Source organism: Hakea prostrata, chromosome 10 (assembly GCF_041222555.1).
Source record: "Hakea prostrata isolate BN-2017 chromosome 10, UWA_Hpros_2, whole genome shotgun sequence".
NCBI lineage: Eukaryota > Viridiplantae > Streptophyta > Magnoliopsida > Proteales > Proteaceae > Hakea > Hakea prostrata.
Genome location: NC_142609.1, coordinates 44,574,154 through 44,601,340, shown reverse-complemented (window position 1 = coordinate 44,601,340; position 27,187 = coordinate 44,574,154). Strand labels below are relative to the sequence as shown.

At 38.4% G+C, this 27,187-nt stretch overlaps 2 protein-coding genes and 1 pseudogene across 2 annotated transcripts; all 3 read left to right on the top strand.

The window, feature by feature from the left end:
- Positions 1–2,925: 2,925 nt before the first annotated feature.
- Positions 2,926–10,521, top strand: LOC149003338 (myosin-binding protein 1-like). The gene is given in 5 exon segments (XM_089137221.1): positions 2,926–3,449; positions 3,838–4,424; positions 4,426–5,191; positions 5,344–7,111; positions 9,492–10,521. Coding segments are annotated over 3 exon segments (2,967 nt in total). The 5' UTR covers positions 2,926–3,449; positions 3,838–3,968; the 3' UTR covers positions 7,089–7,111; positions 9,492–10,521.
- A 3,040-nt stretch (positions 10,522–13,561) lies between these two features.
- On the top strand, positions 13,562–15,393 carry LOC149003337 (cytochrome P450 94A1 pseudogene; annotated as a pseudogene).
- A 6,632-nt stretch (positions 15,394–22,025) lies between these two features.
- LOC149003336 (ubiquitin-like protein 5) lies at positions 22,026–26,050 on the top strand. Its single transcript, XM_089137979.1, has 2 exons — positions 22,026–22,353; positions 25,808–26,050. The coding sequence occupies exon 1, from the start codon at positions 22,113–22,115 to the stop codon at positions 22,332–22,334; it is 222 nt and encodes a 73-aa protein (XP_088994105.1). The 5' UTR covers positions 22,026–22,112; the 3' UTR covers positions 22,335–22,353; positions 25,808–26,050.
- Positions 26,051–27,187: the final 1,137 nt, after the last annotated feature.

Here is a 27,187-nt window from a genome sequence, read left to right as displayed (position 1 = left end):
ATTCTAATCTAGCCTCCGAGGTTCATTCGTGGTTGGGTGAGTCTCCCAGTGGAACTTTTATTATTTTGCATCCACAATGATTGTTTTTGATACCGGTACTCTTGTTTCCAAGGAGTAGATGGCCAATGTCTTCAATGCATTCACAACTACGTTGGACTTGTGGAATTTCAATGGGGGTGTATGTTGGAATTTTGTCCAATGTTGGGGTTCAAATTGTAGGTATGAAGATGACCATTGTGGACTCTGATACAAAACCCAAGCCCATATGTAGTTGGGTCTTCTTGAAAAGCAGCATTGCAATTAATTTTATACCAACCCATTTGTGGCTTTCTCTATTTTGCTTGTCACATCTGATTCGATGGGACTTCCTGGGCTTCTTAACCTTGGTAATGAAAGGCTAATTTACTGATCAATAGCAGTGTAGGCATACAAAATATTCTCAGTGGGCTTTAGCTGCTCTGTTTACAACTTTTTTTTTAATTTATTTATTTATTTATTTATCTGAGGTGTTGTTTTTTTAAAAAAAAAACCCAACCCTATTTTAGGGTTTGAGCACCCCAAACCCAAATCTTATATTGTCAAAAGGTTATTATAAGCCTGACCCCACCTAAGTTCCCATGATACCGAGTTGGCCTTATTTACTCTGGCCCAATCCTAATTTCTACAATTTGAAATATATGGATTGATGACGCCACTAAGAGTTAAAATTCTTGAACTCTTAGTTGTGAAATGTTGGTGTTTGCCAATTAATTTAATCTATTGTAATTGTTAGTTGGATTCATGGTTAAATTTTTATTCAAATTCAACCTACAATTGAAGCGTTACTCAATCGGTAATGACTAGCACCTCTTACTATCACGGGTTTGATGTTATATGCGTTATATGTAATAGTCCACACCCCTTATTATAAAATTATCAATTTAAAAAATCATTTAAATTTAATTTACATATAATTCTAATTTGACTAAATTAAAAGAGGGCCAAGTAGGGCTGGACCTTGTTAGGCTAGTTATTCTGTAACCTATATACCCACCCCCTTTGGATTAAAAAAGTTGGCTCGGGCTTAGATCGGGGCTCAAGGCAAGTTTGACCTGGTTTGGGTCAACAAGATTCCATAGAACCTTTAATTTCTATCACATAGATTAACATATATATTATGACAAATAAATAAAGATTATATGTCACTAATCACCGTCATACCTAAAAGAATTTACTTTTAATATCTTATAATTTTCCTTATTATGAATGGTTTTTTAGAGTTAAAATTAGGAAATAAAATAATTTACTATGCATTTCCAGCATGACTAGAGATAAGTAAAAGATTCTCTAATGGTAGAGATCCATATTTTTCAGTAGAAAGATCGTGGTCTCCCCCCGAGGATGTAATCAAAGTTTATGAAAACCGGGGTTGGCATGAACCTTAAAAAAAAAAAATTTCTGAACGAATGAACCAGCTTTAAAAAAATTCTCTAAACTTTTTGTTGTATCGAGGTCCATCCGGCTTTCACGACAAGATCGTGGGTTCGATCCTTGATTGACATGCCCTCGGGGAGATGCTTGACGCCCGCAAAGATCGAACTCATGACCTCTCCACTGAAAAGTATGAATCTTATCACTCTACCAACCCTGCATTGACTTGATTCTCTCATTCTATTTTATCAGATGCAAAAACTGCACTAGTAACCACAAATTTGTCAATCCCCATCAACAAATTATGACGCTATTCTTTATGATTAAGAAAACTATGCCCTTTTGGGTTGGTTTTTCCTTTCCTTAGGGTAAACGGGCCCTTTTGGATTAGACTCTCCAACTCCTCCCTGTGAGTGTCTTTTGGATCAATATATTCCAAACAACCAAACGCAGCTACAAGAGAAATTTCTTACACCTAAGTGATTTACAAAATTAGAGATATTATCATATGGACATATAGCAACTTATGAAAGCAATGTAATGGAGTAATCAGTAGGTCAATAAAGCATATTGCCCAAGATATTTTAGGCAATGGAAATAATGAAAAAAGAGATGGTTTCATAGTCAAAGTTTGAGTTAATTGCAGGTTCCAATTTGTTGTCTTTGATTAGGCAAAACGCCCACCCTATTGTCAAGACTTTGTTCAGCTGCTGCGCAATAATGTACAATTTATCGTCAAGATCAAAACTTGTGGTTGAGACGAAATATCCACCACTCGTTTTACAATTAAACTTTATCAAAAAAATATTTATTTATGCGAAACAAGTGGTCGAGACAAGTTTCGACCTAGACTGTAAGCTACACGGTGCTATGGTAACAATGAAGTAATTCTATTTGTCATGCATTTTTGACATTGGTACCTGCAATTAAAAGGGTAGGATGAACAACAATTGGCCAACTTGGGAGAGGGGGGGGGTTAGAGTAATTTCTTACCTTATTTTGGACTTCATAGACTTGTGTTTGCTAAAAAATATTTATGAAAACTAAAGTTTGGTAAGAAATAATCCATATAAGGCAAACCTGACAACTAGTTGGGAGTTTCGGATCACCTGCTTGTTGGAGGAACACATATTACTCCTTTGACACTTCACTACCACACATCTGGTATCAGATTCATGTGAAACCTACTGAATTTTATCTTTAAATTATTTTATTAGTACTCAAATGTAGGTCCTAAACTAATGCATATCGAAAAAGTGTCAGAAGAGTAGCCTATGCTCTTGACAGGGAGAGGATACAAAGTGAGTCCAGATCATCTCCTCGTGGCTTTACAACCACAAAACACAATGGGGCCCACAGGTAAAAGCAATTAAAAAAAAACTGTATTGTTAAAATACAGTGGGCCCTACTCCCACTGTATTTTGTGGTTGTAAAACTCGTCGAAAAGCACAGAGTGCTCCGAATCTATACAAAGTCACTAGCGGGTAGGGTGGGGAGGAGTCTCGTGCCCGCGTGCACGGCACGATACATCTTTTAATTTCGTTTCTTTCTTTCCTTTTTCTTCCCTCCGTTACAAGCTTTTATGCCGTTCCATGGTTTCTTTTTCATGTGAGTCTGTGACAAGATTCCCACCAGAATTGCCTAACTTTTCCATTTCTTTTTAAAAAATTTGTAATATTTTTCCTGCTTCTTCATTCGTTCCCGGTGACTTTTAAACAAAAATGCACTTTAAATTAATGGAATTTCCTTTTCTTAGGACAAAGAGTGTATGATTTTGGCCTTTCGGTCCTCGTCGGTGTCTGTAGTTCCAGCCGACTTTTTAATTTGTCGGCGGTTTTTTCCATTTTTCTTTTGAGAAATTAGGTAGATTTACCTGTCAAAGCATAATCTTTCGGTTGGGTGGTTGTGTATTTCCCACTGTCCTCATTCGAATCACAGGAAGAATATATGCTCTCAAGAGCAGGAAAATAAGGGTCTTTTGATCTGCTGATCAGCTTCGGAAGTCAATCTTCATTTGGTCTGGAATCTAGGAAGAACAGGTTAGGGTTTAAATGAATTCTGATTTTGCCAACTTGGTTTCGTTGTATTTATTGTTTCTGTCTTAAATCCTGAGTTGTCTTTTGTTTTAGCTTCTAAGGTGTAAGTTTCGATGCCATGCTTATGATTTGTTGTTTGTTTTAGCAATTTGTTAGTGGGTTTTGATGGCCGACACTTTTTAGTTGGTATGAGGCTATTTCTTCTTGTTGTTGGTGGTTTTTGATTAATTTCCACAACTGGGTTCTTTCTTAATTTCTCCTGGTATTACTTGTTTTGACTTTTTTGTTGTTGATTCTACTGTTTTTGTTACGTCTCTGCCCCAGGTTTGTTGGACTTTTTCTATTGCATGTATTCCTCTTATTCTTGATTTTGAATTATTGATGGTTGCAGTTTTGAGCTTGTTGATGTATCTGGAACATCACTGCCAGAAGATTGCTATTTGTTTTCTTCTGGGCAGTGGCGTTCTATTGAATTTGTGATTTGGAGGGCCTTCCTTGATTGCCACATAGGTTTTGCTGGGCATGGCTGCTGGTGGGGCTTCATCTGTTGAAGTACAGAGGTTTCCTAAAGGGTTCAGAACTGCTTTGGCTTCTGCTGTTCTTGAATGGTTGCTGATTTTTCTCCTATTCGTGGAGGCTATTTTCTCCTACTTGGTAACAAAATTTTCTCGGCACTGTAAATTGCAAATCCCGTGTCTGTTATGCTCAAGGCTTGATCATGTACTGGGTGATGAGAAACCAGGATTTTATAAAAATTTAATATGTCGTGCCCATAAATCAGAGATCTCATCACTGGTTCATTGTCATATTCATGATAAGCTTGTTGATGTCCATGAAATGTGTGAAGCATGCCTCTTCTCCTATGCTACAGAGAACAAGTCAAATGCTGAAACATACAGGTTGCTGGTGGGTAAATTGGGAATGGTTACTGACCACAGTGTTGATGAGCATCCCCTCCTCAGTGATCCTTCTCCTGATTATTTTGGGAACAAGGCTTTGTTCGTGTTGCAACAACCCATGGGCAATGAGATCATCAACCACTAGATTTCTCCAGACCAAATTGATTGCTCCTGAACTTGGAGAACATGATGTTCTTTCCCTGGTTCCTGCAGAAAATGATAATTTTCTATATCAGTGTGGCGTTCAGAAGGGAAGAGATACACCCTCTGCGTTGCTGCAAGCTTCTAATCAGGGTAGTCACAGAATTGATCCTTTGTCTCATTTTGGGTACAGTGAGCTGAAGGTTACATCTGATACAGAGTCAGAAGTCCCACTTTCTGATGAAGACGATGCAAGTGCTCTGGCTGGTGAACCGGATGACCTTAAGAATGATTTAACACCTCAGTATGCACAGCTGGAAACTCAACCAAGTAGTCCAGAGATTTTATCAAAGAATGTATCAGCTGATTTCACCCTTGAGAAGATGATCCATGAAGCTTCTACATCTGACCATTCAGTTTTAATACCATCCATGCAACTTGAAGTAGATGAGCCTGAGATCGTGGCATCTTCTGCACCTGATGTTGCTATTGGGCATGGATTGGAGGAACTTAACTGGCACCAAGTTAAAGAGGGAGGCAGCCCTTCTAAACCATGTGAACTTATCTTGCTAGATGACAATTCTGTATCAACTTGTGCCATGGAAGCTCCTGTTGAAGTAGTAGAAGACACCTGTAAATTTTCACTTGATGACATTCCTGCATCAACCTGTGCCACCGAAGCTCTCGGAGTTCCAGGAGACAACCGTAAGTTATCTCTCTCTCTCTCTCTCTCTCTCTGTGTTAATTACACAATCACAGGCCAACAAACAGACATGCACACAAAAACACACAACACACTGCGCAAACTCTTTTGCTATGACCTTTGACTTTTATCCTGCATGAAATGGTTCTTGCAGCAGATGCTCTGGGAACATCTGATACTGGACACACTTCAGCCACTGAAAGTGGGGAAGTCTGTAAACCAGAAAATGAGTTAACCATGACGTCTGGATTGGATTTGAAAGCAGGCCAGGTTTCAAGTGATTACATTCCACTATTGCCCAAATCGCTTTCTGACGCATACAAGTTAGCTGTGGGTAACAAGGCCAGTCAAGCATCTGATCAGCTTGCAGAACAACTAAGTGGTATGGATACTGCAAGATTTAGTGAAGATCTCAAGCTGTTTCTGTCACATCTATCATCTGTTCGAGGGCTTGAGTTGTCAGGGAATGATATGGTTCCCAGGGTGCATGGAAATGATGATGAATTGAAGACTTCTGATTCTTCCAGCTCTATTGGAGTGTATTACAGTCCACGATTGCTTAATTCTCTTTCTGATGCGTACAAGTTGGCTGTGGCTAACAAGGGAAATCAAGCATCTGGTTGGCTTGCAGAACAACTCAGTGGGATGGATAGCACAAGAGTTAGTGAAGATCCCAAGCTGTTGCTGTCACGCGTATCCTCCTTTCGAGGGGTTGAGTTGTCAGGGAATGATATGGGTCCCAAGGTGCAGGGAAATGGTGATGAATTGAAGGTGTCTGATTCTCCCAGCTCTATTGGAATGCAGATACTTCAAAGGAAGATCTCACTTGAGAGGAATGAATCTGGATTTGAGTCTTTGGATGGAAGCATTGTCAGCGAAATTGAAGGTGAAAGTGTTGTTGACCGGTTGAAACGACAAGTTGAGTATGACCGAAAATCAATGGGTGCTTTGTACAGGGAATTGGAGGAAGAAAGAAATGCTGCTGCTGTTGCTGCAAATCAGGCGCTTGCTATGATTACCAGGTTGCAAGAGGAGAAGGCAACACTGCATATGGAAGCCTTGCAGTACCTACGCATGATGGAAGAACAATCAGAGTATGATGTAGAAGCATTACAAAAGGCAAATGATCTCCTTGCTGAAAGGGAAAAACAAATACAAGATCTGGAAACAGAGCTTGAATATAATGGGGGAAACTCCCCAGATAAATCAATGTTTGAAAAAGTACAGGAGGCAACATCTGATATGAGGAGAGTAGACATGAGAATGAAGCATTCAGAGCCAAGTGGGATTGAAACTGATGCTGATATTCCTTGTTCTTCTCCATATACTAGAGAATCTGGCAGCTGTGATATACCTGTAGGAACTAAAGATGTGAGTATTTTGAAGAATTCAATATTGGACTTTGAAGATGAAAGGTTATATATATCACAATGTTTGAAGAAGTTGGAAAAGAGGCTGCATCTATTTTCTGATAATTGGGTTTATGTGGACGTGCCAAATGGTGTGTATTCCGCGAAGGACACTCATGAAATTAATGATTTAGAAGAGATTCATGAAAATGAGTTAGCTCAAGAAACTAGTGATTTGGCGGACAAAGAAAGACTTAGTCCCCCATTACGGAACTTTATTACCGGTGATAAAGAAAATGATCATATTACTTCTGATAAGCTGGATTCCACCATGGATGATGGAGTACATGGTTTGGAATCTGTTCGGAATGAAGTTTCAGTCTTGAATGAAAGGTTAGCGGCACTGGAGGCTGACAGGAATTTTCTTGAGCGTGCAGTTCATTCTCTTAGGAATGGTGATGAAGGATTAAAGTTCATTCAAGAGATAGCCAAGCACCTAGGTGAATTACGGAAGATAGGCATGAAGAGTATAGAGCAAGCTATTGTTTGAGCTTTATTCATGGTGACCAAATGGTAAAATATTCTACTCTTGTGTTCTCGGCTATCGTCTTATTCCTATAATTGCCTTTGAGTGAATTATTCTTGTTCCTCATATATTCTATCACCTGGAAGCTTATGAGAATTTAAGTGCTTGTTTGGAACAGCATACTTTATTTCTGTGCATAATTAGTTGTTCTAACTATTAATTCTGCATTTTACTGCAAATCCACTCCTAACTTTTTCATAATGTTAGTGTTTTATGTGTTTGTGCTTTTTTAGTTTCTTCTTAGCCACTGTACAAGCTTGTCTGTAATATTGATGATCCTATTTATCCTTGGAAGAGGGATAAAAAGGTTCTATCTGGCAGGACTTTACATTTGCATAAACTTCAAATAGAATGTTTTTGTCTTTTTATTTGATTTGATTTATTTTCTATGGCCTCTCTTTATCCTAACTCTTGCCTTCTAGTCATTGACGAAGGACCTGATGCATCGCTAGTAATGTAAGGATAGTTGCATGCGAGGATATTATATTATAAGAAATGGATGTTGTAAAAACGGATTTCACTTTTGTGCTTCCTTTTAACTGTTTTTGCATGAAAGATAGAAGATGTCCACTCACTAGGTGAGGACTAGTTGTTATCTGTGATTTGGAAAAACACATGTTAGATGCACAGGGAGAATAGACCTGCCGATTCCTTTGCAGCATAAACAATTGCTACATGTGCAACCAGTCTGAAATCATGTCAAATGTGTTTTGTCTGAGTTCATTGTGAGATAAAGGAAATTTTGGGCTGTATTACGGGCTCTGTTGGGTTGAATGGATTTTTTATGGCTTCTTTGTTCATGTCCTTTGCTTCTGATTCTTCCCCCATCACTGGAATCAGTATATTGATGCCTATTACCAGTTCTAAAGCCATTAGATTTACTCCCATATTATTTGCATACCTGACTTAATTTTTCCCTGGTATTTCAACTCAAACTTCAGATAAACTTTTGAATACAGAGTCTGCTTTGGTTCATAGTTTTAGTAATATAAATCCATGACTACGATATTCTGTTTTGAAATTCCTTCCCTAGATCAAATACAGTCAGTTAATTATTCTGGTTAGGTATGTGATGTTTAAAGGGGGGGGGGAAGCATGTATGCAGTGCACGAGGCCTCTGTCACTGCAGGGTCTGTGAAGGGTCATAAGATACACGGTCTTAACCCTGCTTTTGCAGAGAGGCTGCTTGTAGACCATTTCATGAATTTAACAATATTTTCTTTCTCTGTTAACCTCTAATAAGATACAATGAGTAAATGAGTTTAGTGGCATTTGAAGGGAGAGTTAAACCTTGACAAGGTCATCGTATGCACTGTCAGATAATGGAGGGCTACACCATTCTTTTCTCCGGTGAATTTTTTTTTTGGGATTGATGTTTGTCTTGGAAATTGTTTACTATGGGAGTTGGTGGACAGGAGAGGGAATTGGTCTTTGGCTCCTTGATGTGCCAAAGTAAGCCCAAGTCATCCCAGTCATCCCGGGTCAGGAAGAGTTCAATTTCAGGCTATGCATAGCTGCCCCACATTTAAAAGGGAGGTGGTAATGAAGAGGAAAAAAGAAACCCTGGGTTGGGCATTTGTGCAAGTCTGCTGCCATAACTTTATGCTGTTGCATCTCACTTGTTAATTGCATTGTTGATCATGATGATGGTACTGATAAAGAAGAAGGAGAAGGAAAAAACAAAAGCAAGAAAGGATGATTTTCTTATGAAACTTAAGATGAATCATCATCGTGATTATTAATGTTATATATTCTTGAGATGCCTTACTATCCCCCACTATTTTTATGCCACTAATATGAGAACTGCTGGTGTAGATCTTACCAATTTCCTGTGCCAAAATAACTGGCACTCTGGATCTTATCAAATTAGATGAGGAATTCGTTTTTCTCAGGCTACTAGCTTGAAAATGAGGGTAGTCCAAGGGTGACCATGAAGGGTATCCCTATACTGCAGTCCACCCCTCCAGAGACCTGTGAAAGTGGGGTCATGGGTGGCAACCCTTCATATCAAAGTGATCTGCCGGAGTGCGTTGATGAAACAGATGAACTCACATAAATGAATAAAACTGAATAACCAATTCCAGTGGTTTGCGGATGCTTTATAGGACCAAAGAGCACAGGACAAGAAACTTTAGCATGCAATATGAGACTAATGATCTCATAAGCTTGCTGGTTTTCTTTTTTCCTGTCCATTATATACTCAAAAATGGAATTTTGAAAATTTTGAAGCTGACTTCTCTTTCATTGGTCTCTAGTTCAATCTAGAATAGGCAGAATTTCAGTTGTATACATCCTTTCTTCATCAAGACATCAGTAGGTTTATAGATTTGTGATAGCTTTTGATCGATCAATATCTTAATGTTTCAGATGAAGAAGGAATTCAAGCTCTGGATGACAGAAAGTCAACTAAATTATGGATCAAGACTTGGGTGAATTGGGTGTTACTTGCACCTCAAGAGTTCTCTTCCAACATTCTTTCAAGAATTGCATGTACAGAATTACTACCTTCTTTGTTCCCAAGGCCACATTTTGGATTCCTTCTCATTTTCTTTTCTTGGCTTGTTCTTCTATTTGACATACTCTGTATTCTACATTTGCCTCCCTCAGGTTTTCTTTTGAGGGATTTTTTTTTGTGGATTCTGGGTTTTGGGTTTGGGGGTAGGGAGTGGATAAGTTGTAAAAGGGCTTACTTTTTTTGTGTGTAAAGAGAAATTGTTGTTTGTATTTTATTAGGCTGGCTTCAATTAGCCAACCTACCATCTACTGTAAATTTAAACAGGTCCAGATTTCAGGTTTTCATAGTGATTAAGACCAACATTAGATCCAGCTTTTCTCCAAATGTGGTCCATTATTTGATGTCTCTGTGAGAATTGCTATTTAATTTTGGGGAGGAAAACTAAGAAGGGCTACCCACGACACCGGAGTTGTAGAAATTAGCAACAGAGCAGAGGAGGCACGGGTCAATTTACATGGACAGTGGAGTCGACATAGGTCTAATTCCTTCCACTAACTCTTGAGTTCAACTCCTTAATCATGAAGATGAGGATTCACCTGTCAATTGTTACCACGTCGGTGGTGATTGTCGGGTGCTGCTTTACTGTTCGATGAAAGGCGTGAAAGAACCCTGATGGTGATGTAAGCACGGTCCAACATGTCGGACCAAGTCGCGGTGTTGGTGGCTGGCGACACCACCGACACGGTGACATATCGCCGACGTGTTGGCAATTTTTTGCAAGGTGTCGATGAAAATTTGACCCCTAGTTTCAGAGGGTGTTTAGGGTCATTTTTGTTTGAATTTTGTTGTGTAACCTAATTTGATGCTAATAAACACGCTGTGAACATTATTTTGGCCTGAAACATCACTTAAACTAAAGTTTTTGATTGGCACATGTCTGGCTATATTCGGACAAAACTGAAAGTTTGGAAAATTCATATAAATTAATGTAAATATGCAAATAGGACACAAATGCCCAACTAGTGAATAGATGTACTAAAGTTTACAATTCATCATACAATTATGTTGACTATGGTTCATGCTTCACATTTTGTTGCCGACGGACACGGGTCCCGCTCCCCGGTGAAATGAACAATCCGGTCGGCGCGGCTGGCGGTCCCGCGGTGTGGGGGCAATGCCTCTGGAGCCTGTAAAGGTCCTACATCACTTTGGCAAAAATTGAACTAAAATCCGGTAAAAAATCGAATGAATCTTTTATTAAATATGTGAATTGGGCGGTATATCGCCGAAAATATCGACATTTCGGCAATATATTGCTGACATGTTGACATTTTGCCGACTTTTTTTGTATGAATTTCCAAACTCCTAGTTGTGGCAGTGCCAATTAAAACTTTAGGTTAAGTGATGTTTAGTCGTGTCACCCTCAGTAACTCGGCGATGTATCACCGACACAGTGTACAGTGGATGTAAGTCATATTAGTCGCTTCTAGATGCCAAAAGATTGATGGTGTGGACCTATCAGGTATTAAATGCCATGAAATGATTGAGGCCCCAGTGGAAGGAAGAAAGTCATTTCCAGGTAACATCATTTTCTTTAAATCAGTGACTTGCTTCACTCTCCAATCTTCCACTCTTTAAACATATCTTAAAGAAGCCGCCCCATGAATCCATGATAATGGCTGATTCTAGAGACTTGCAAGCAAATAACGGCAAAGTAATGTTGGAAAGAGCTTTACGAAATCATAGCACAGGTGTTCAATACTGTTTCTGGCTTTCGGCTGTCTGACCAGCAACTCAGAACTTCTAGATTAGATTTGTTCACTTTCTAAACGTAAAGATGTTGGTTATTTAATGCGTTAACTTTCAAAATTGAAAGATTAGATTGAATAAGAATCCAATCCCACTCTGAAAGCTAGATTAGACAGATTTCCATGGTTTATACTAGATAGATACCTCATACCTGTAGGAAAAAGGATTTTGCAACTTGATCTTCATGATGTTTATACTGTTTTTGGGGCTGACTCATGATATATAACCAACTAGTTAAAGAAATTCTCTTTTATTTGTTTTCAATAAATTTTACATGTAGAGCCGATGTACCACCTTTCGATTTGAAATGGACATGGCGACTGGCGAGTCAATTTGGATGACTGTTTCAGCTAATAAGATTGGGATCCCTTTAATGGGTTTGGATTCTTGATTTGCGTGAAAAAGATATTTTTCGACTTATGTGTTCAAATGGAGTGCAAGTTTGGTCTTTGATGATCCATCCATGACCTAAATCCTTATTAAGCCCCAATAAGGGTTGAGCTTAAGATTTTAGTCCTAAGGGCGGGTTAGAGGGTTAGAGCCAAGGATGGACCTGAGATTATTCTTTAGCCCATCGAGTTTGTCTCGACTAGTCCCTGATTTTTTGCCCTGATCCTAGTCCTAATTTTGGCCTTGATTCTAACCTTAATCCTAATCCTAATTTTGTCTATGGTGCTTAATCTTAATGGACTAAGAATAGGGCCATAGACAAGGGCCACAGGGCTAAGTATAGGACTAATTGGGCTAGGGTCAAGGATAAGGTCAATCAGGGCTAGGGATATGGCCAATTAGGGTGGAGATAGGCTTGGTTTGGGCTTGTAGGACTTAGGGCCAGGGACTATAATTCTTAGCTCTGAATTAAGATCAGAGACAATAATCCTTGACCTGAATTAAGGTCAAAACGAGAATGAACTTAAATTAGAATATATAAGACTGCGCTTGAGATTGCAAAAGTCCGACCTAATCTGTTGCAACCATGGTACCGTGTGTCGGCGATATTTCGCCGACACACAGCGATAAATCGAGGTGTCGTTGGGGGGCGACACGACACCCCCTAGCGATACGATTTTTTCTAAAAGTTGACGATTTCTCTTTGAAATATCGCGATATATTGGCAAAAAGTCGATATATCGCGATAAATTCTCAAAATATCAAATAAATTTAAAATTCAAAATTTGAAAATCTCGCATTAAATACACTCTCTCATTTAAAAATATTAAAATATCTTATCGACCTGCAATCTTCCGATTTCTTTCCTTTCTCTTTTCTCTGCCGGACTCGATGTCTTTCCTTTCTCTTCTATTTCTTTCCTTTCTCTTTCTCTGCAGAAATGGAAACCATTGGAGCCAGCGAATCTCTTCTATTTCTTTCCTTTCTCTTTATCTGCAGAAACGAAAATCATGGCCAGCGTACTCTTCTATTTCTTTCCTTTCTCTTTTTTGTGATCTGCAGCGGAAACCATGGCATCTCACGACTCTCTCCCGCTCTCTGATCTCTCTCGGTCTCTCCTGACACGGCGACACCCGGCAACATTTCGATCCTTGGTTGCAACCCTAGTCCAAATTCATGATATTTACCAAATCTACAAGGAAAATCCCTCATTTTTGAAAAATTCGCGAAATGTTGAAATCTAAATTTTTTTTTTCTCTCCCTTCTTTAAATGATGATTTTGTTTTCAAACTGGAGACTATGGAAACTTGTGAAACGAAAATTAATGGGTCCAAATCGAGGAATCCGGATCTTCTCCCCGTCGGGGGAGCATTCTGTGCTCCCTCATGGCTTCCTGACCACAAACATCAGTGGGTCCCACTGGTAAAAAAAAAACTTTTTTTTATTTTTTTTTCAAAAAGTGTTTTTCACCGTGGGCCCCACTTATATTTGTGGTCAGGAAGCGTGGGGGGAGCACTTTGTGCTCCCTGTACGGGTCGCTGATCCGGGCTCGAAAACGAGTCCACAATAGGGACATTTTTAAAACCTCTCATCACATAGAAGCTTCTATGTGGATTTCATTTTTCCAGAATAACTTTCCATGAAATTATTCTTTATCTTCATAATGCATGTCATGATCAGTAGCAGAACCCACATTCATGAAACCTTTATCACATAGATGCTTCTATGTGCAATATTACGTTTCTAGAGTAATCTTCCATGAAAATTCCACTAGGTATCCTCATAATGCAGCTCGTGAACACATATGTCGCATCGCTTATAAATCCACACATAAATTGCAGGAAAGTATCATCAATCTTATCTCATCTCATCCAGTTCTGATTCTCATCATCCTCATGGAGCTAAACCTTGAGTTCACACTTTCAGTTCTTCTCTTCGTTCTCTCCTTCATCTTCCTCTTTATCAAAACCTGTTCCACATTCCTGGGAAAGAAGAAATCTTCTTCAGTTTCATCAAAACTTCCTAGGGTTTATCCTTTGGTGGGTTCTTCACTTACCATAGCTTCCAACCATGAAAGATTCAGTCAATGGGCTACAGAGCTTCTACAGAGCTCTCCTAATGGAAATGTCCTCCTTCATCGTCCTCTCGGCCATTTCCAACTCATAACCGTCAACCCTGCAAACGTCCAACACATTCTCAAGAATCAATTCTATCAATACCCAAAAGGAGATTTTTTCAGAGATCACCTCTATGATTTCCTTGGAGATGGTGTCTTCAACGCAGATGGTGAGAGCTGGAAGTTTCAGAGACAAATTGCTAGCCATGAATTTAACACCAAATCACTCCGGAAATTCGTGGAAACAGTTGTTGAAAGTGAGATCTCTGGCCGTCTCCTTCCTCTGCTCGCTGAAGCTTCTGCAAAAAACACGGTCTTTGATCTGCAAGACATTCTCCAAAGATTTGCGTTTGACAACATCTGCAAAATTGCTTTTGGGTTCGACCCAGAATGCTTATCGCCTTCATTCCCACAACCCATATCAGAATTCGCAGAGGCATTTGAAGATGCTACACGGATAAGCAGTGCCAGATTTAATGCCATATTACCACCTCTGTGGAAACTGAAGAGGGCTTTAAATGTTGGATCGGAGAAACGACTGCGAGAAGCAATTTCTACCGTTCGTGACTACGCAACGAATCTGGTCAGGCAAAAGAAACGAGAGCTGGAAGAGAAATCTTCACTAGAAACAGAAGATCTTCTCTCCAGATTCTTGAGTTCAGGTCATTCTGATGAGCGTTTTGTCGCCGACATCGTCATCAGCTTCATTGTAGCAGGTAGGGATACTACATCTGCAGCTTTGACATGGTTCTTCTGGTTAATTGCCAACAACCCTCGTGTAGAAGAAGAGATTTTGAAGGAGATAAGAGAGAAGCCTGAAGTTCTTGATTACGACGAACTGAAGCATGTGGTTTACATTCATGCTTCGCTTTGTGAATCCATGAGGCTTTACCCACCAGTACCTCATGATACTAAATTTACAACTGCAGACGATGTTCTACCAGATGGGACTGTTGTGAAGAAAGGAACTGGTGTGTCATATATCCCTTATGCAATGGGAAGAACAGAGACTATTTGGGGGAAAAATTGGCCGGAATTTCTGCCGGAGAGGTGGCTGGAGAAGGAGGAGAGCTCTGGAAAGATGAAATTCAAGGCTAGGGATCCTTACACATACCCTGTTTTTCAAGCAGGGCCAAGAATTTGTTTAGGGAAGGACATGGCTTTCTTGCAGATGCAGAGGATTGTTGTTGGAGTAATGCAGAAGTATCGGGTGGTGCCGGCCGAGAAAGGGTTTGATCCGTTCTTCACTTCTTACCTTTCGGCCAAAATGAAAGGTGGTTTTCCGGTAAGATTCGAAGAGAGGAAGGAGGGTACAACTTACAAGTAACGTTTGAGTATGTATCAGTTTGGTGATTTTAAGATATGTACGATCTCGTATCGAATATTATATTATATTAACTAGTGTATTTCTCCTTATATCCACTATAAATGTATCACCAGCATTTATCATAGAATACTTTTTTTATTTTTTTGGTAAGATATCATACAATACTTAAACCTTAGACACAAGTCACACAACAATGGGTTAATTGATTAATTAATTAATCCTATTTATATTTAGTATATTCTATGAAGAGTAGTTTAGTTTTTTTTTTTCTTCTTGGGATTAAGTAAGGGAATAGTTTATACGTGATCATTCATGTATAACACGTGATTTTTCAAGGCAAGACCTGTGCACCAAGAAGCCAACTCTATGCAAAAGTCGACTCGGGAGACATAAAAGGAAGGAAATCTATTCCCAAGAAGGAAGGTTAGACCCTTTGGAATCGTCAAATCATACATGAACCCAAATTCTTGAATGAACGGACCAAATGAAAGCTCGCCAAATAGATCTGACGATCACTAATCAAAGATATATAAAACCTATATAAAGCCAATTTCCCTTGTAAGTGATGATAATTGAATCACTCTCATCCATCTATGATTTTTTGTTTGATCTTAATAATTTTAGAAAACGATTTTCTGACTTGATCTTTGAGCAAATTTCAAACGCAAAACCTTCTCTCGACAGCCTTTGTGTCCTTTTTGTGAAAGGAAGGCAAAAGAAAAGGAGCTGTTTTGAAAAAGCCAAAAGTGTGGTGATGTGCCCATGCACTCGTGTCCTCCATTATCCATGTGACGCCAATAAAAAATAATGCTTTTTATGGTAAAAATAATCAAAATAATGATTGATGACGTATGACTGTAACAGTAGTCATGGTAGTCGGTACAAATCAACTAATCGAGCTTCTGTCCTGTGCATTATCATGCAAGGTCATACGAACAGTCAAGATTGATTGAAATCTCAATCCGAAGGTTCTCCAAATCTCGCAAGACTGAAATATAGTCCCAAACTGAAGGAGAATAATGTGCTTCTTTAACACGATAAGAATAGAATCCAAGTTTAAAAATTGAAGAAAAGTAAAAATCTTAGTAAACTCTATGTGAGCCTCACTTTGTGTTGTGCAGTGAAAAATGATCAGAGGAGATTGTTCCAAACTCAAATTACAACCTTCAGGGATTGTGTGTAGCACTGAGCTGTCTACGGTCGAAATTTAGAAGTATTTGTTGAGATTCTATTTTTTTTTTTTTTGAACGAAAAAGAAATATCATATCATATAAAAGAAGTCTAGGAGATCTGCCTGGTCCGAACAAGTGATTGGTCAATAATAAAAAGAGGTGGGGACGACCACCAGACACGAGATAAAGATAGTTTCTTTGCACCTAAAGCAAGGAAATTAGCAAGAAAATTTTGCTGCCTATTAATATATACAACTTTAAACAGATCAAAAGAATTACTAAGAACTAAAATTTCATGAAAAAGACCTATGCATAACCAATCAAAAGTGTAATTTCCTTCAGCAAGTGCAGAAACCACAGGCTTGAAATCAGTATGAATGCGAACACGTCTAATTCCAAGGTTCACAGCAAGCAGGATTGCATTCCTAATAGCTTCCAACTCAAGCAGGGCAGCAGAAGTACTATAACAGGCAACAGATTTGGCCACAAGAAAAGAATCAGAAGTAGTCCAAATGACGACGTGTTTACTTTAGTTTTTTTAATTACATTGGGTATATAGTTCACAAAATTTATAATAGAAAAAAAAGACAAGAGATGTCGACCACAACTTTTGAATCATACCATTCACAGTATTCTGTTGCACATTAATTTGGCCAGTAATAATGCCAAACGCCAAACGAAATCCCTTCGTCTCTATGCAAGTCCGTGACCACTGAGCACTTTGCAGTGCTAACGTAAAGGGTCACTTCCTCGAGATGCTCTCATGGAAAGTAGAGATTGTAGCGCACGAGTGCTAATAGAAAACAAATAAAAAAGAGTCCTACTAGTAAGAAAATTTATTTATTTATTTGATTTAGTAAAAGGCGTGGAGAACGAATACACAAAATTAGAATTATTTTTTTCATCTTTCCCAAGTGTAAGGGTGTCAATCCGTACTATTTTGGTAATTCGGTACGGTATTAATTTTGAATACTGAAAATTAGAATTGTATCGTACCGAATTTATACTGCACGGTACGATTTTTGTATTTGTAAAAATGATTTCTGCCAGGTAAATTTTTTCAATATTAAATCATTATAAAAATACAGTTTAAACCCCGGTATCTATTGCAGTACACTTTTGGTGCATACAAACCGATGTCACTTTTGTTATAGTTCATTAGGATCCTAATGAAATTACAACCAAACAATTGATAAAATTTGATATTAACATAGACAAAGCAAAGTAAATCGAAGAAAAGAAAAACTAAAATAAGGAATTATAGACTAGGTAAATCTGACGTGTTTTCATTATAAAATTACATTTATATCCCTTAATTTGGTACGGTACCAATTCAAGTAGAACTCCTAGATAAATTAAAGAGATGGAGTCCCTCTACGTAAAATGGAGCAATATCAAAAAAATTCAGTTTTATCTTAACCCAACTCAATACCAAGTCCGTCAACAGAGAGGTGGCTTCTTGAAGAATTACCAAAGTTAATGGACTTATCTAAAACAACAAAACATGTAATTGTATGCATTGATTTCCCTTACGCAAGTGCAATGGATAGTAAACTGCATGATGCCGTGCATTTATTGCGCAACACTCAAGTAGAACTCCTAGATAAATTAAAGAGATGGAATCCCTCTTCTACATATAATGGAAAGATGTAAGAATAGTTTTTCGTAACCAAACTCAATAGCACATATGCTGATGCAAATAGGTTGGCATTCATACTTCTTCAAGGGCAAAGCACTTTCGTGAGGCTTGTTGAGAACATTAGAGCATCGATGCAGCATTCAATTGTGATGGGTATATTCGACTATTTACAAATAAGGGGACCGTGCTCAAATACTTCCTTGATAATATGAAAAAAAAACTTTGAGTTTAGATCTTCTACCAACATAGAAAGAAAAATTTTCAACACACAAAGTTAGATTGATGACATGTGTTTATAAAAAATAAGAAGAAAAAATATCCTTTTGAGGGAGAGAATATTTGAATTCCTGAGTTTTCTTAAAAATAATATTTTGTTCTTAGATTAAATAGGTGTTATTAAGTTAGTGATATGAATTTAAAAATTTCCTTCCCATATGGATGGAGGATACAAATTTAAAAACTTGTAAATATGCTTCTAGGACAGCGAATGGTACATCTTTTTAGAGGCATAAAGTCCAAAGAGGTAATGGGTTCAATCCTCCATCCCTACCACACAATGTCGTCTCCCTGAGCCTGTAGGCCCCAGTCAGGCAATGGCTCAAAAAAAAAATGTTTTTAAAAAAAAAACTTTGAGGTATGTACCTAATACCTAATACACCTGATCTCCGCCTACCATTTTGAAACCGAACGGCCCAATCCCTCGCGGGCTTTACCTAACTTATTCTTTTTTCTTTTTTTATTTATTTTATTTTATTTTATTATTATTTTTTTCTGGGGTCAAAAGGCTTTACCTAACTTCAAAAGCCTTAAAGTTGGATCCATGAAAGCCCACCTTTTAAAGGCTCATAATTATTTATTGTTTTTGGGGGCAATCTAATATTTTAATATTTGAGGTTTTTTTTTATTCTTTTTCATCCATTCATTCCTTCATTTTGTCTATTTAAGTTAGGCCCAAACTCTTGTATGTTCTCTGAATAGTTTGTTCAATCTAGCAAATTGTTAAGTTTTTTCAACCTTAATTGTTAAGTTTTCATGCGTTAAGACATAAATATTAAATATCCTTCACCCATGTAAATGACCAAAATGCCCCTCTCACTCACTGTATACTCAACCCTTAGGTGAGCTTTTTCCTACACCTGGCCAAAATCCCACCACCACCCCTTCCCTTGCCAACAACCATAGCCCCACCTCGGCCGGAGAATCAGCCTCTCTAGGCCGTTGCTCACGCATAATCTTTATCACCAATTCATCGCTGGACTTAAGAGGAACTGTTGTAAATGTATGCAGGGGTAGGCTTGTCCTTTTACATAGGTTTAGGATATGGCTTGTCTTATGGATTAGTTTGAGGGGCAAAGTTGTCTATTCACTTTTCTATTTGTATACATGAAATTGGGGGTTAGGGCTTTGTAATTTCATTCGACTCATACGACTCTCTCCTCTCTCTCATATTCTTGCTCTCGGTTCTCTCTGGTTCTGTTAGTCTCCGGCTCTCGGTTCTGAGAGTGCTACTTTGGTTATGCCCTAGATTCTCTTCAAGATTGATGCTCTAATGGTGGTTAATAGCTTCAGCTATTGTATGCGTTGAAGGCACTGTACAGAGGTGTTCTTGGCTTTCGCAGGAAGGAGAAAAGCTTCGGTTGGACTGCTGGATACAGGTGTGGTCATTCCAAGTCTTGTATATTCTCTCTTGGTCCATGTATAGAGTCTTCACATCTTGATTTAGGGCTGTAACCTTGATTTGGCTATTTGATGATTGCATGAGATTGGTGATTGCTCAATTCATCCTTGGATGTAGGTCTTAGGACCGAACCAAGTAAATACCCTGTGTCACTTGCTTGATGCTTTCTTGTTTGTTTCAATTCCGCTACGTATATGTGAGATTACTTAACAGGAACTTTGAGATCCCCGAAAGGTTTCTCTCCTCGAATTTGAACTGAAACTGAAGTCATACAACATTCTTCAAGTAAGTATTAAAAGAAGAGGAGAAATGCGTTGAACTAACTCAGAATGCTTTATACATTATGTTCCAGTTAAAAAGAATTTGAGAGGCAAAGAGGAAAGAGAAGAGACTTGCTTCATCTCCAACCCGCCCGAGGAAATGAGAGACAAGATTAGAGCTTTTGGGGATGGTTTGCAGGGTATTTCATGAGAATGTATAGCTACAAGAAGAGGCTTCGATACTCTCACCATTTCCAACTGTGCCAACGGCTTCAACCTCTCTATCTCCCTTTGCTATATCGTAACGTTCACATAGATTCCGTATAGTAGCGGATTAAGTAGATAAAAATCCTTTGTTGTCCACATCTCTCTGTTGTGCTTTTACAACAAAAAAGTTGTGACCTAATTCTCATTTGTTCTCCTTGAAGTTTCCTTCGTTTTGTCACGGTTGGTGTTCACAAACGAAGGATTCCTCTGATTTCTTATCCATGATGAGGATGACAACTTTCAGTGCCGATGCTATACCAGCTCTAGTTGTGAGAGAGGGACATTTTGATCACACATGGGTAAGAATTCTATACTCATCAAGGATGATTAGAAGAGTCAAAGTTCTGTTGCCTACTCTGCAATCCCATAACCTACTAGAATTGGATACATCATTGCATTGTTATCGAAACCATTTAACGCTTCCAAAAAACGGATCGACAACGAAGCTGAGGAAAATCGGCACCGATGTGGTGTTGCTGATAACGTTACTATTTTTTCATATATTCGGATTGTTTATGTGTGAGAGGGTAGTGGCTTTGGGAGAGACCATCTGAAACAAAGAGAGCAAACAAATAAGGGGTGTAAGGGATTGGAGTTTACAATTGAAACACTTCCTTCCACCCTAATCCCATTTAGTTTTGGTGCGCCATTCGCTGGGATTCTTAAATTTACGTGTTTTGGCTTTATTAATGAGATTTACTTGCGTTATCTCTATTAAGGTCAAATATATTGATTGGTTGATCACCAACCTCATTAGGGTCTTAAGGAACTAATAACAAAAGTGGCTAGTCATGTAGCGAAATTTTGGTTATTCACATGGGTGAGGAGTATATATGTCTTAAGACATAGTAAGAGTCTGGATCATTGGGTTCACGTCCTTTACAATTCCCACTCCGATTGAAACCATATCAAATTACCGAAACCATACCGATTGACACCCTTAGCATCAGATGACATTTAATTATCCAATGGTCAAAATTAAAACCTAACTAAGAACTAAATCTAATAAACTTCTAAAATTAAGTCATCAGAGAAAGAAGTGAGACAAAATTGAGAGATATTTTAGAAATTTATTAGATTTAATTCTTAGTTAGGTTTTAATTTTGACCATTGGATAATAAACAGCCACGTGTTGCAATCTTAGATAGGAATTATCGGGAATTGTAGCGAGTAAGAATTGTAGATGTGAACCTGTTGATCCACACTCTTACTATGTCTTAAAGACATAAATACTCCTCACCCATGTGAATGACCAAAATGACCCCTCTCACTCATTGTGCTCCACTGATGACGTGTTACAACTTATAAATTATGTGGAACCCACAAGTAAAAAAATAATAAAATATTAAAAAATACATTCTATCACTAACTCTATAGCTCTCCCTATAATTCGTAATCAACAATTATCGGGAGAGACGACTTGACTCAGTAAACTTAATAGTCAAGGTTAAAAAGACTAAGAATGAATTTTGTGTAATATTTTAATTTGTTAAAAGTTCTGATTAGACAAACTAAAATATTGACCATTTATGTGGAGAAAAAACGTTAGGCCCAAACAAAATAAAAAAAAAAAAAAAAAATCCTAATATTTTTCCTTTGCTTGGCGCCCAAGCATAGCGTGACGAATATTGGAAGGGTAAATTCCAACCAAAGATACATGACTCACCGACTGAAAGATAATCGAACCGTTAATATAATGCCACGTGTCCTAAACCCTAAGGATGAGATTGCTCTACTATTTTCAATCACGCGGTATTTGTTTGACCAATAACTTCCATAAAAACAAAGGGCTTTTGTTCTTTTTGATATTCGCTATTTCTTGCTTTCAAAGATCAAGTGCAGAGGAGAAGAGAAGCGAAGGATTAGCAGAGAAAGATGATCGAGGTGGTGTTGAACGATCGTCTTGGGAAGAAGGTTAGAGTGAAGTGCAACGATGATGATACCATCGGAGACTTGAAGAAGCTCGTCGCTGCTCAGACGGGAACGAGAGCCGAGAAAATCAGGATTCAGAAGTGGTACAACATATATAAGGATCACATAACCCTAAAAGATTATGAGATTCATGATGGCATGGGTCTCGAACTCTACTACAACTAAACTTTTCTGTCCAATCAAGGTTCGCTTTCTCACTCTGTTTTCTGATTATCTTCCGTCCTGTTATTTTTTTGTTCCTGTTTCTTCTTCCCACCTTGTAATTTAGATTTGGTTATTAACTTTCGATATTGAGTCTTGGATTTTCTTGTAATTTGGTTTTTGTTTTGTTGGATTGATTGAATGCAAAATTTGGATTTGGGGGAAAAGGGTTTCGCTTATGGTGTCTATGATGTCATTGAGTTTCTACTAGTTGTCCCCTTCTTCGAGGGGTGTTCCATATACTAGTTGAATGGCAGTGAAATTCTGTTGATTGTTCTTTACTGAGACTGGGTTTAGGGTTTATCCTTTCTTTTAATTTTTTGGGGGGTGGGGGGTGGGAGGGGGTTTGTTCCAAACGATGGAATTGCTAGTACATAAACCATAATAACGTGGATTTACTCTATAAAACGTTCTCTGAACTTCCGATTGAAAAATTGAATACAGTATTCAATCTTCAAAAGACTTGGAGATGAAAAAGCGTTGTAGAACATGCAATTAGTTTTTGACCCAAAAAAATTTCAACTAATACAAACTTGAATTGACTGATGCTCATCTAACCTAATTAGGATTGATTAGTCTTTCAGTTATGCGCTATTCAATACCATAACAGCCACCAACCCCACCCCCACTCCCCAAGTAGGAACAACCATTATCCCTTGAAGGATAGCTAGACAAAGGATTTTCCCTTTAAGTTTTGATGACGAGTCTTGGCCCCAAAAAAATAATGATTCACCACCAATTTGGTTTCTGTTGATCCACTTTTAGGGAGAAAACTGATTCACCCCAGCAGCAAAAGCAACGAAAGGCAGAATTCAAAGGAGAAAAAGAAAAAGTTCCCCAGTGTACAAAGCTCATACTACTGCTGGGTCTGGGGTGGCTAATATAGACAGCCTTACTCGTTGCTTTGCTGGAGAGACTGTTTCCAAGTTTTAAATTCACAACCACTAGGTTGAAATACTGCAAGTTTAGCCATTGTACCAAGGCTCACCACCTGTTCAAAAGTTGATTAAACTGATTTGATTGAGATACGACAGATCCATTCATGTGACTGAACCAGGCAAACTCCATAGCAGACTGACAGTCTTCCCTGATCTTAAACCCAACTACAATACGAGCATTTTACTTGCATGAACTTATTTGAAACATGGTTAAAGTGATTTAAATAAAAAACAGAAGACTTAGTCACGTGACAGGACTAGACAACCTGCCTTTGAGTCTAGAGATTTAGAGAACATGCAACTGGGAGCTCCACTTTTCTCATTTGCACATTATGAAATCACCTACTCCTCACACAATTGCAGGCCTTCTGGATGCAAGAGGACTTATTAGACTTTCTGCCCCTTACCAAATCTCCCTACAGTTTGCTGAATAAATTTCCCATCTGCTGGAGTTTTTCTTATCCGGTTAGCTCTCCATTGAGTCGTTGACCAGCACTTTTTCTATACTCCAGTGAAATAGATAGGTGGTTGATTTGACCTTGACCTTGAACTTGTATCAAGGGCTGGTTTAAATTTGGTCTTGGTTCTTGGCCTTTGTTGTCATGGGCTGAAATATAAGTCCTAGAAGTGGGAAAGTGTACTTGGAAACTATTATTCCATTGGTGGGTCCATTTTCTGCTGGCCTATCTGATCAGTCAGCCTTGATCAATCTACACTAATTTGCTTCTAGGATGCAAGGGAACATTCCTTTCCGACAGCTTAACAACAACTACTATAACCTTATCCCAACTCAATGGGGTCGGCTACATGGATGCTTACAAGTTTAGGTAAAAGAGTCAATAGAAGTACCAGCAGTAAATTCAAGCATACATGAAGATAATTAGGAGACATATAAGGTGTAGTATTCTAGGAACACCACTTTATAGGGTATCAGCCGCATGGGTCCTAGTCTTCCAGACAGCTCTTCAACCCATATGGGCATCTAATCCTAGCCCAAGCATTTCCTTTCTTACTATCTCTTCAATGGCAGTTTAGACCTACCCCTATTCTCCTAGCTTCATCTGTCAGATCTGATCACTCTTCCTCAAAAGGTGCTTCTTAACGGTTTTCTTTGGACATGCCCACACCAACTCAAGCAGCGTTCTCATAGCTTGTCCTCAATTGGTGCAATATCCAAGTCGGATCTAATAGAATCATTCCTTGCCTTATCTGTCCTAGTCTTGCCATACATCCTCTTAGTATTCTCATCTCTGCTACTATTTTGTTTATATGGCTTCTCTTGGTTGCCCGACATTCTGCCACATGGATCATAGCTGGTCTGATATCTATCTTATAGAATTTTTCTTTGAGATTAATAGCCATATGTTTGTAACACAACACACCTGAAGCAGTCTCCGGTTCAATCATCCTAACTTATTCCTGTGAAAAACATTATCCGTATCACCCCATTACTTTTAATGGTAGATCCCAAGTGCCTAAGACGTCGTCATCTATATCACCCTCACTTTTCCATACCAACAGCTTGTTGCATAATTTTTTTCTCCTACTGTGTGCATTTTTTTTGGGGTTGGGGGGGGGGGAGTCACATTTCCATCAACATTACTACCATCCAGGTGGAAGGATAGAACACAGCAATTGTTTTCATCTGTTGAAGCATGGTTAAATCGACAGACACTGTACCAGGATTGTGGTTAGAGTTACCTCTGCTGAAAAAAAAAATATTTTGGCACAGCATGGGGCTGACAGAGGCCATTTCAGAACACTGTCAAATTGATGATGAATTGACTGCTACTTGAGTTCTGATATTTTTCAACGTCATAAAATTTGGCTGGTATCTTTTCACCTTTTGGGTGATAAACTTTATTCACATATAAAGCAGATAGTGTTGAGTTGGCTATTTCTAAGTTATCTCTATTGAAATGCCATATTCCCACTTGGTTTACGAATCCATAATATTTTCATTGATAAGTGGTATGGGAAGCTCTAATAAATGATAAGTTATGAGAAAGTTGACCAAGGGGGGCACGGCCACATTCAGTGGTTACCTTTAAGTGCCCCTGTATGGGAAATGCTCTAATCCATACTGAAGGGACTAGAAGAGCTGGGGGCAATCTTAAATAACCATAAAAGAAGTGGTGAAAAGGGATATGAATGGCTTAGGTATTGTATCTAGTATGACCTCAAATGGAGCTGATTGTGGAAGGCAAGGATAATTATAGTTGACCACACCTAGTTTGGACAAGGCTTATTGTTGTCATTGTTGTAAGTTTGCAAAATTGGAGATGGAGCCTGTTTCTCCAGATCTTTCTTTTCTTTCCTGAAGAACCTCAGCAAAGTGTTGTGACCATTACGATGATTGCTAATTCTTGGATGCTGGTGAAACTTGGTTGCTGCCTTGCAGGGCTGAATCTGTTGATAATTTTTGAATAATCATATTCCTCATTTTAATCTTTGAAATCGGATTGTAAAAATCTTTGCTAATTTTGTTTTAAATAACAGGTATGATGGGTAGATGTGCTTGATGGAATTTGTCTCCCGGTCCCACTGGCGAGGAGATATACATGTTCAGAACTGAAGGCTGTGGTTTTTTTTTCTTTCTTTCTCTTTGCATCTCCGTGTAATGAAATGGAGACATACTTATGATTTCCTATCAAGAAAACTTAAAAATGACTCGAATGGTGAGATTAAAACTGTAATTGTTGATGTCACCAACTCTATCTAGACTTCTTTCTTCTTGCTTTATGCCGGTAAGCTAGGTGGCTTTCCATATAATGGTTGTCCAAAACTTTATATATATGAACACTATGATGGTTGTGTTTTAGTTTAACAAACTGATCTAGCTGCTGCAGATGCAAGTTCATTAGCCCTTTTGAATTACTCTCAGAACGTTATGTAAGGTTTTCTTCTTATGACCACTCAAAAGAGTGAAAGAAAAACAAGAACACAATCAATTAGGTCGTCTGTTAATGAGATGATGATAACTAGTAGAGGATATGGTTCAGGATACACATTTTTCCAGTGCGACCATGGGAAATTCACTCTTATTAATTTATTTTGGACAATATTACCAAATTATTTTTTATTTTTGATAAAAAAAATGATTTTTAGTATTAATTTCTTTTAATAGAACAAAAATGAGAATGAAAATTGATACAAATAAAGCCTCAAGATAAGTACCTTTCTGTTAAGGGATAACATTCTTTTTATTTAACCTACTCTTATTTAGGATTCATGAGCAAATCTCTATGGAGCTTTTTGGGTTTTTTTTCTTCTTTTTCCCTTTCTTAGAAGAAAGTAGCTATATATTATTGACTAACAAAGAAAAATAACAAATTACCCGCGGTAGTAAATTTTCCTGTGCATCATGGCGAACTAAGGCAAACAACAATGTTGGAGGCAGTAACTCCCATTAAATTGTACCGCAACTGGATCTCCATATAGCATTTCAAATAGATCCTACTAAAGTCCTAACCAATACTATCATGGTGCCATGTTTTCTTTGGATGGATAAATAATTCATTATCAAAGGAAGAAAAGGGTAAGGTTGGGGGAGGGGGGGGGGAATGAAGGTATACAATGAGAGTTAACGTGAGAGAGCCTACAAAGGAGCAAAGTTCTACAAAGTCAACAAAACTAAAATCTCAAGCCAAACTAGCTTAGTTTTTTTGTTCTCTTCTTTTTCCTAGGGGACTTGAAGTTGACAATAAAATCTCCTTTGGCTTTGCAGTGTCCCTCGGTAATGTGGTTGTTTCTTTTGCAACCCTCGCAATCAGAGGTTTACACTGGGTCAAAGTGAGGGGTGAGGGATTAGGGGAAGGGTTGAAGGGGGTGGGGGTGGGCCAAGAGATAGGGGGATATGGTGGGAACAAGGGGTGGGCT

Coding starts and splice junctions, on each gene's coding strand:
- LOC149003336 (XM_089137979.1), top strand. CDS start 22,113: ATGATCGAGGTGGTGTTGAACGATCGTCTTGGGAAGAAGGTTAGAGTG.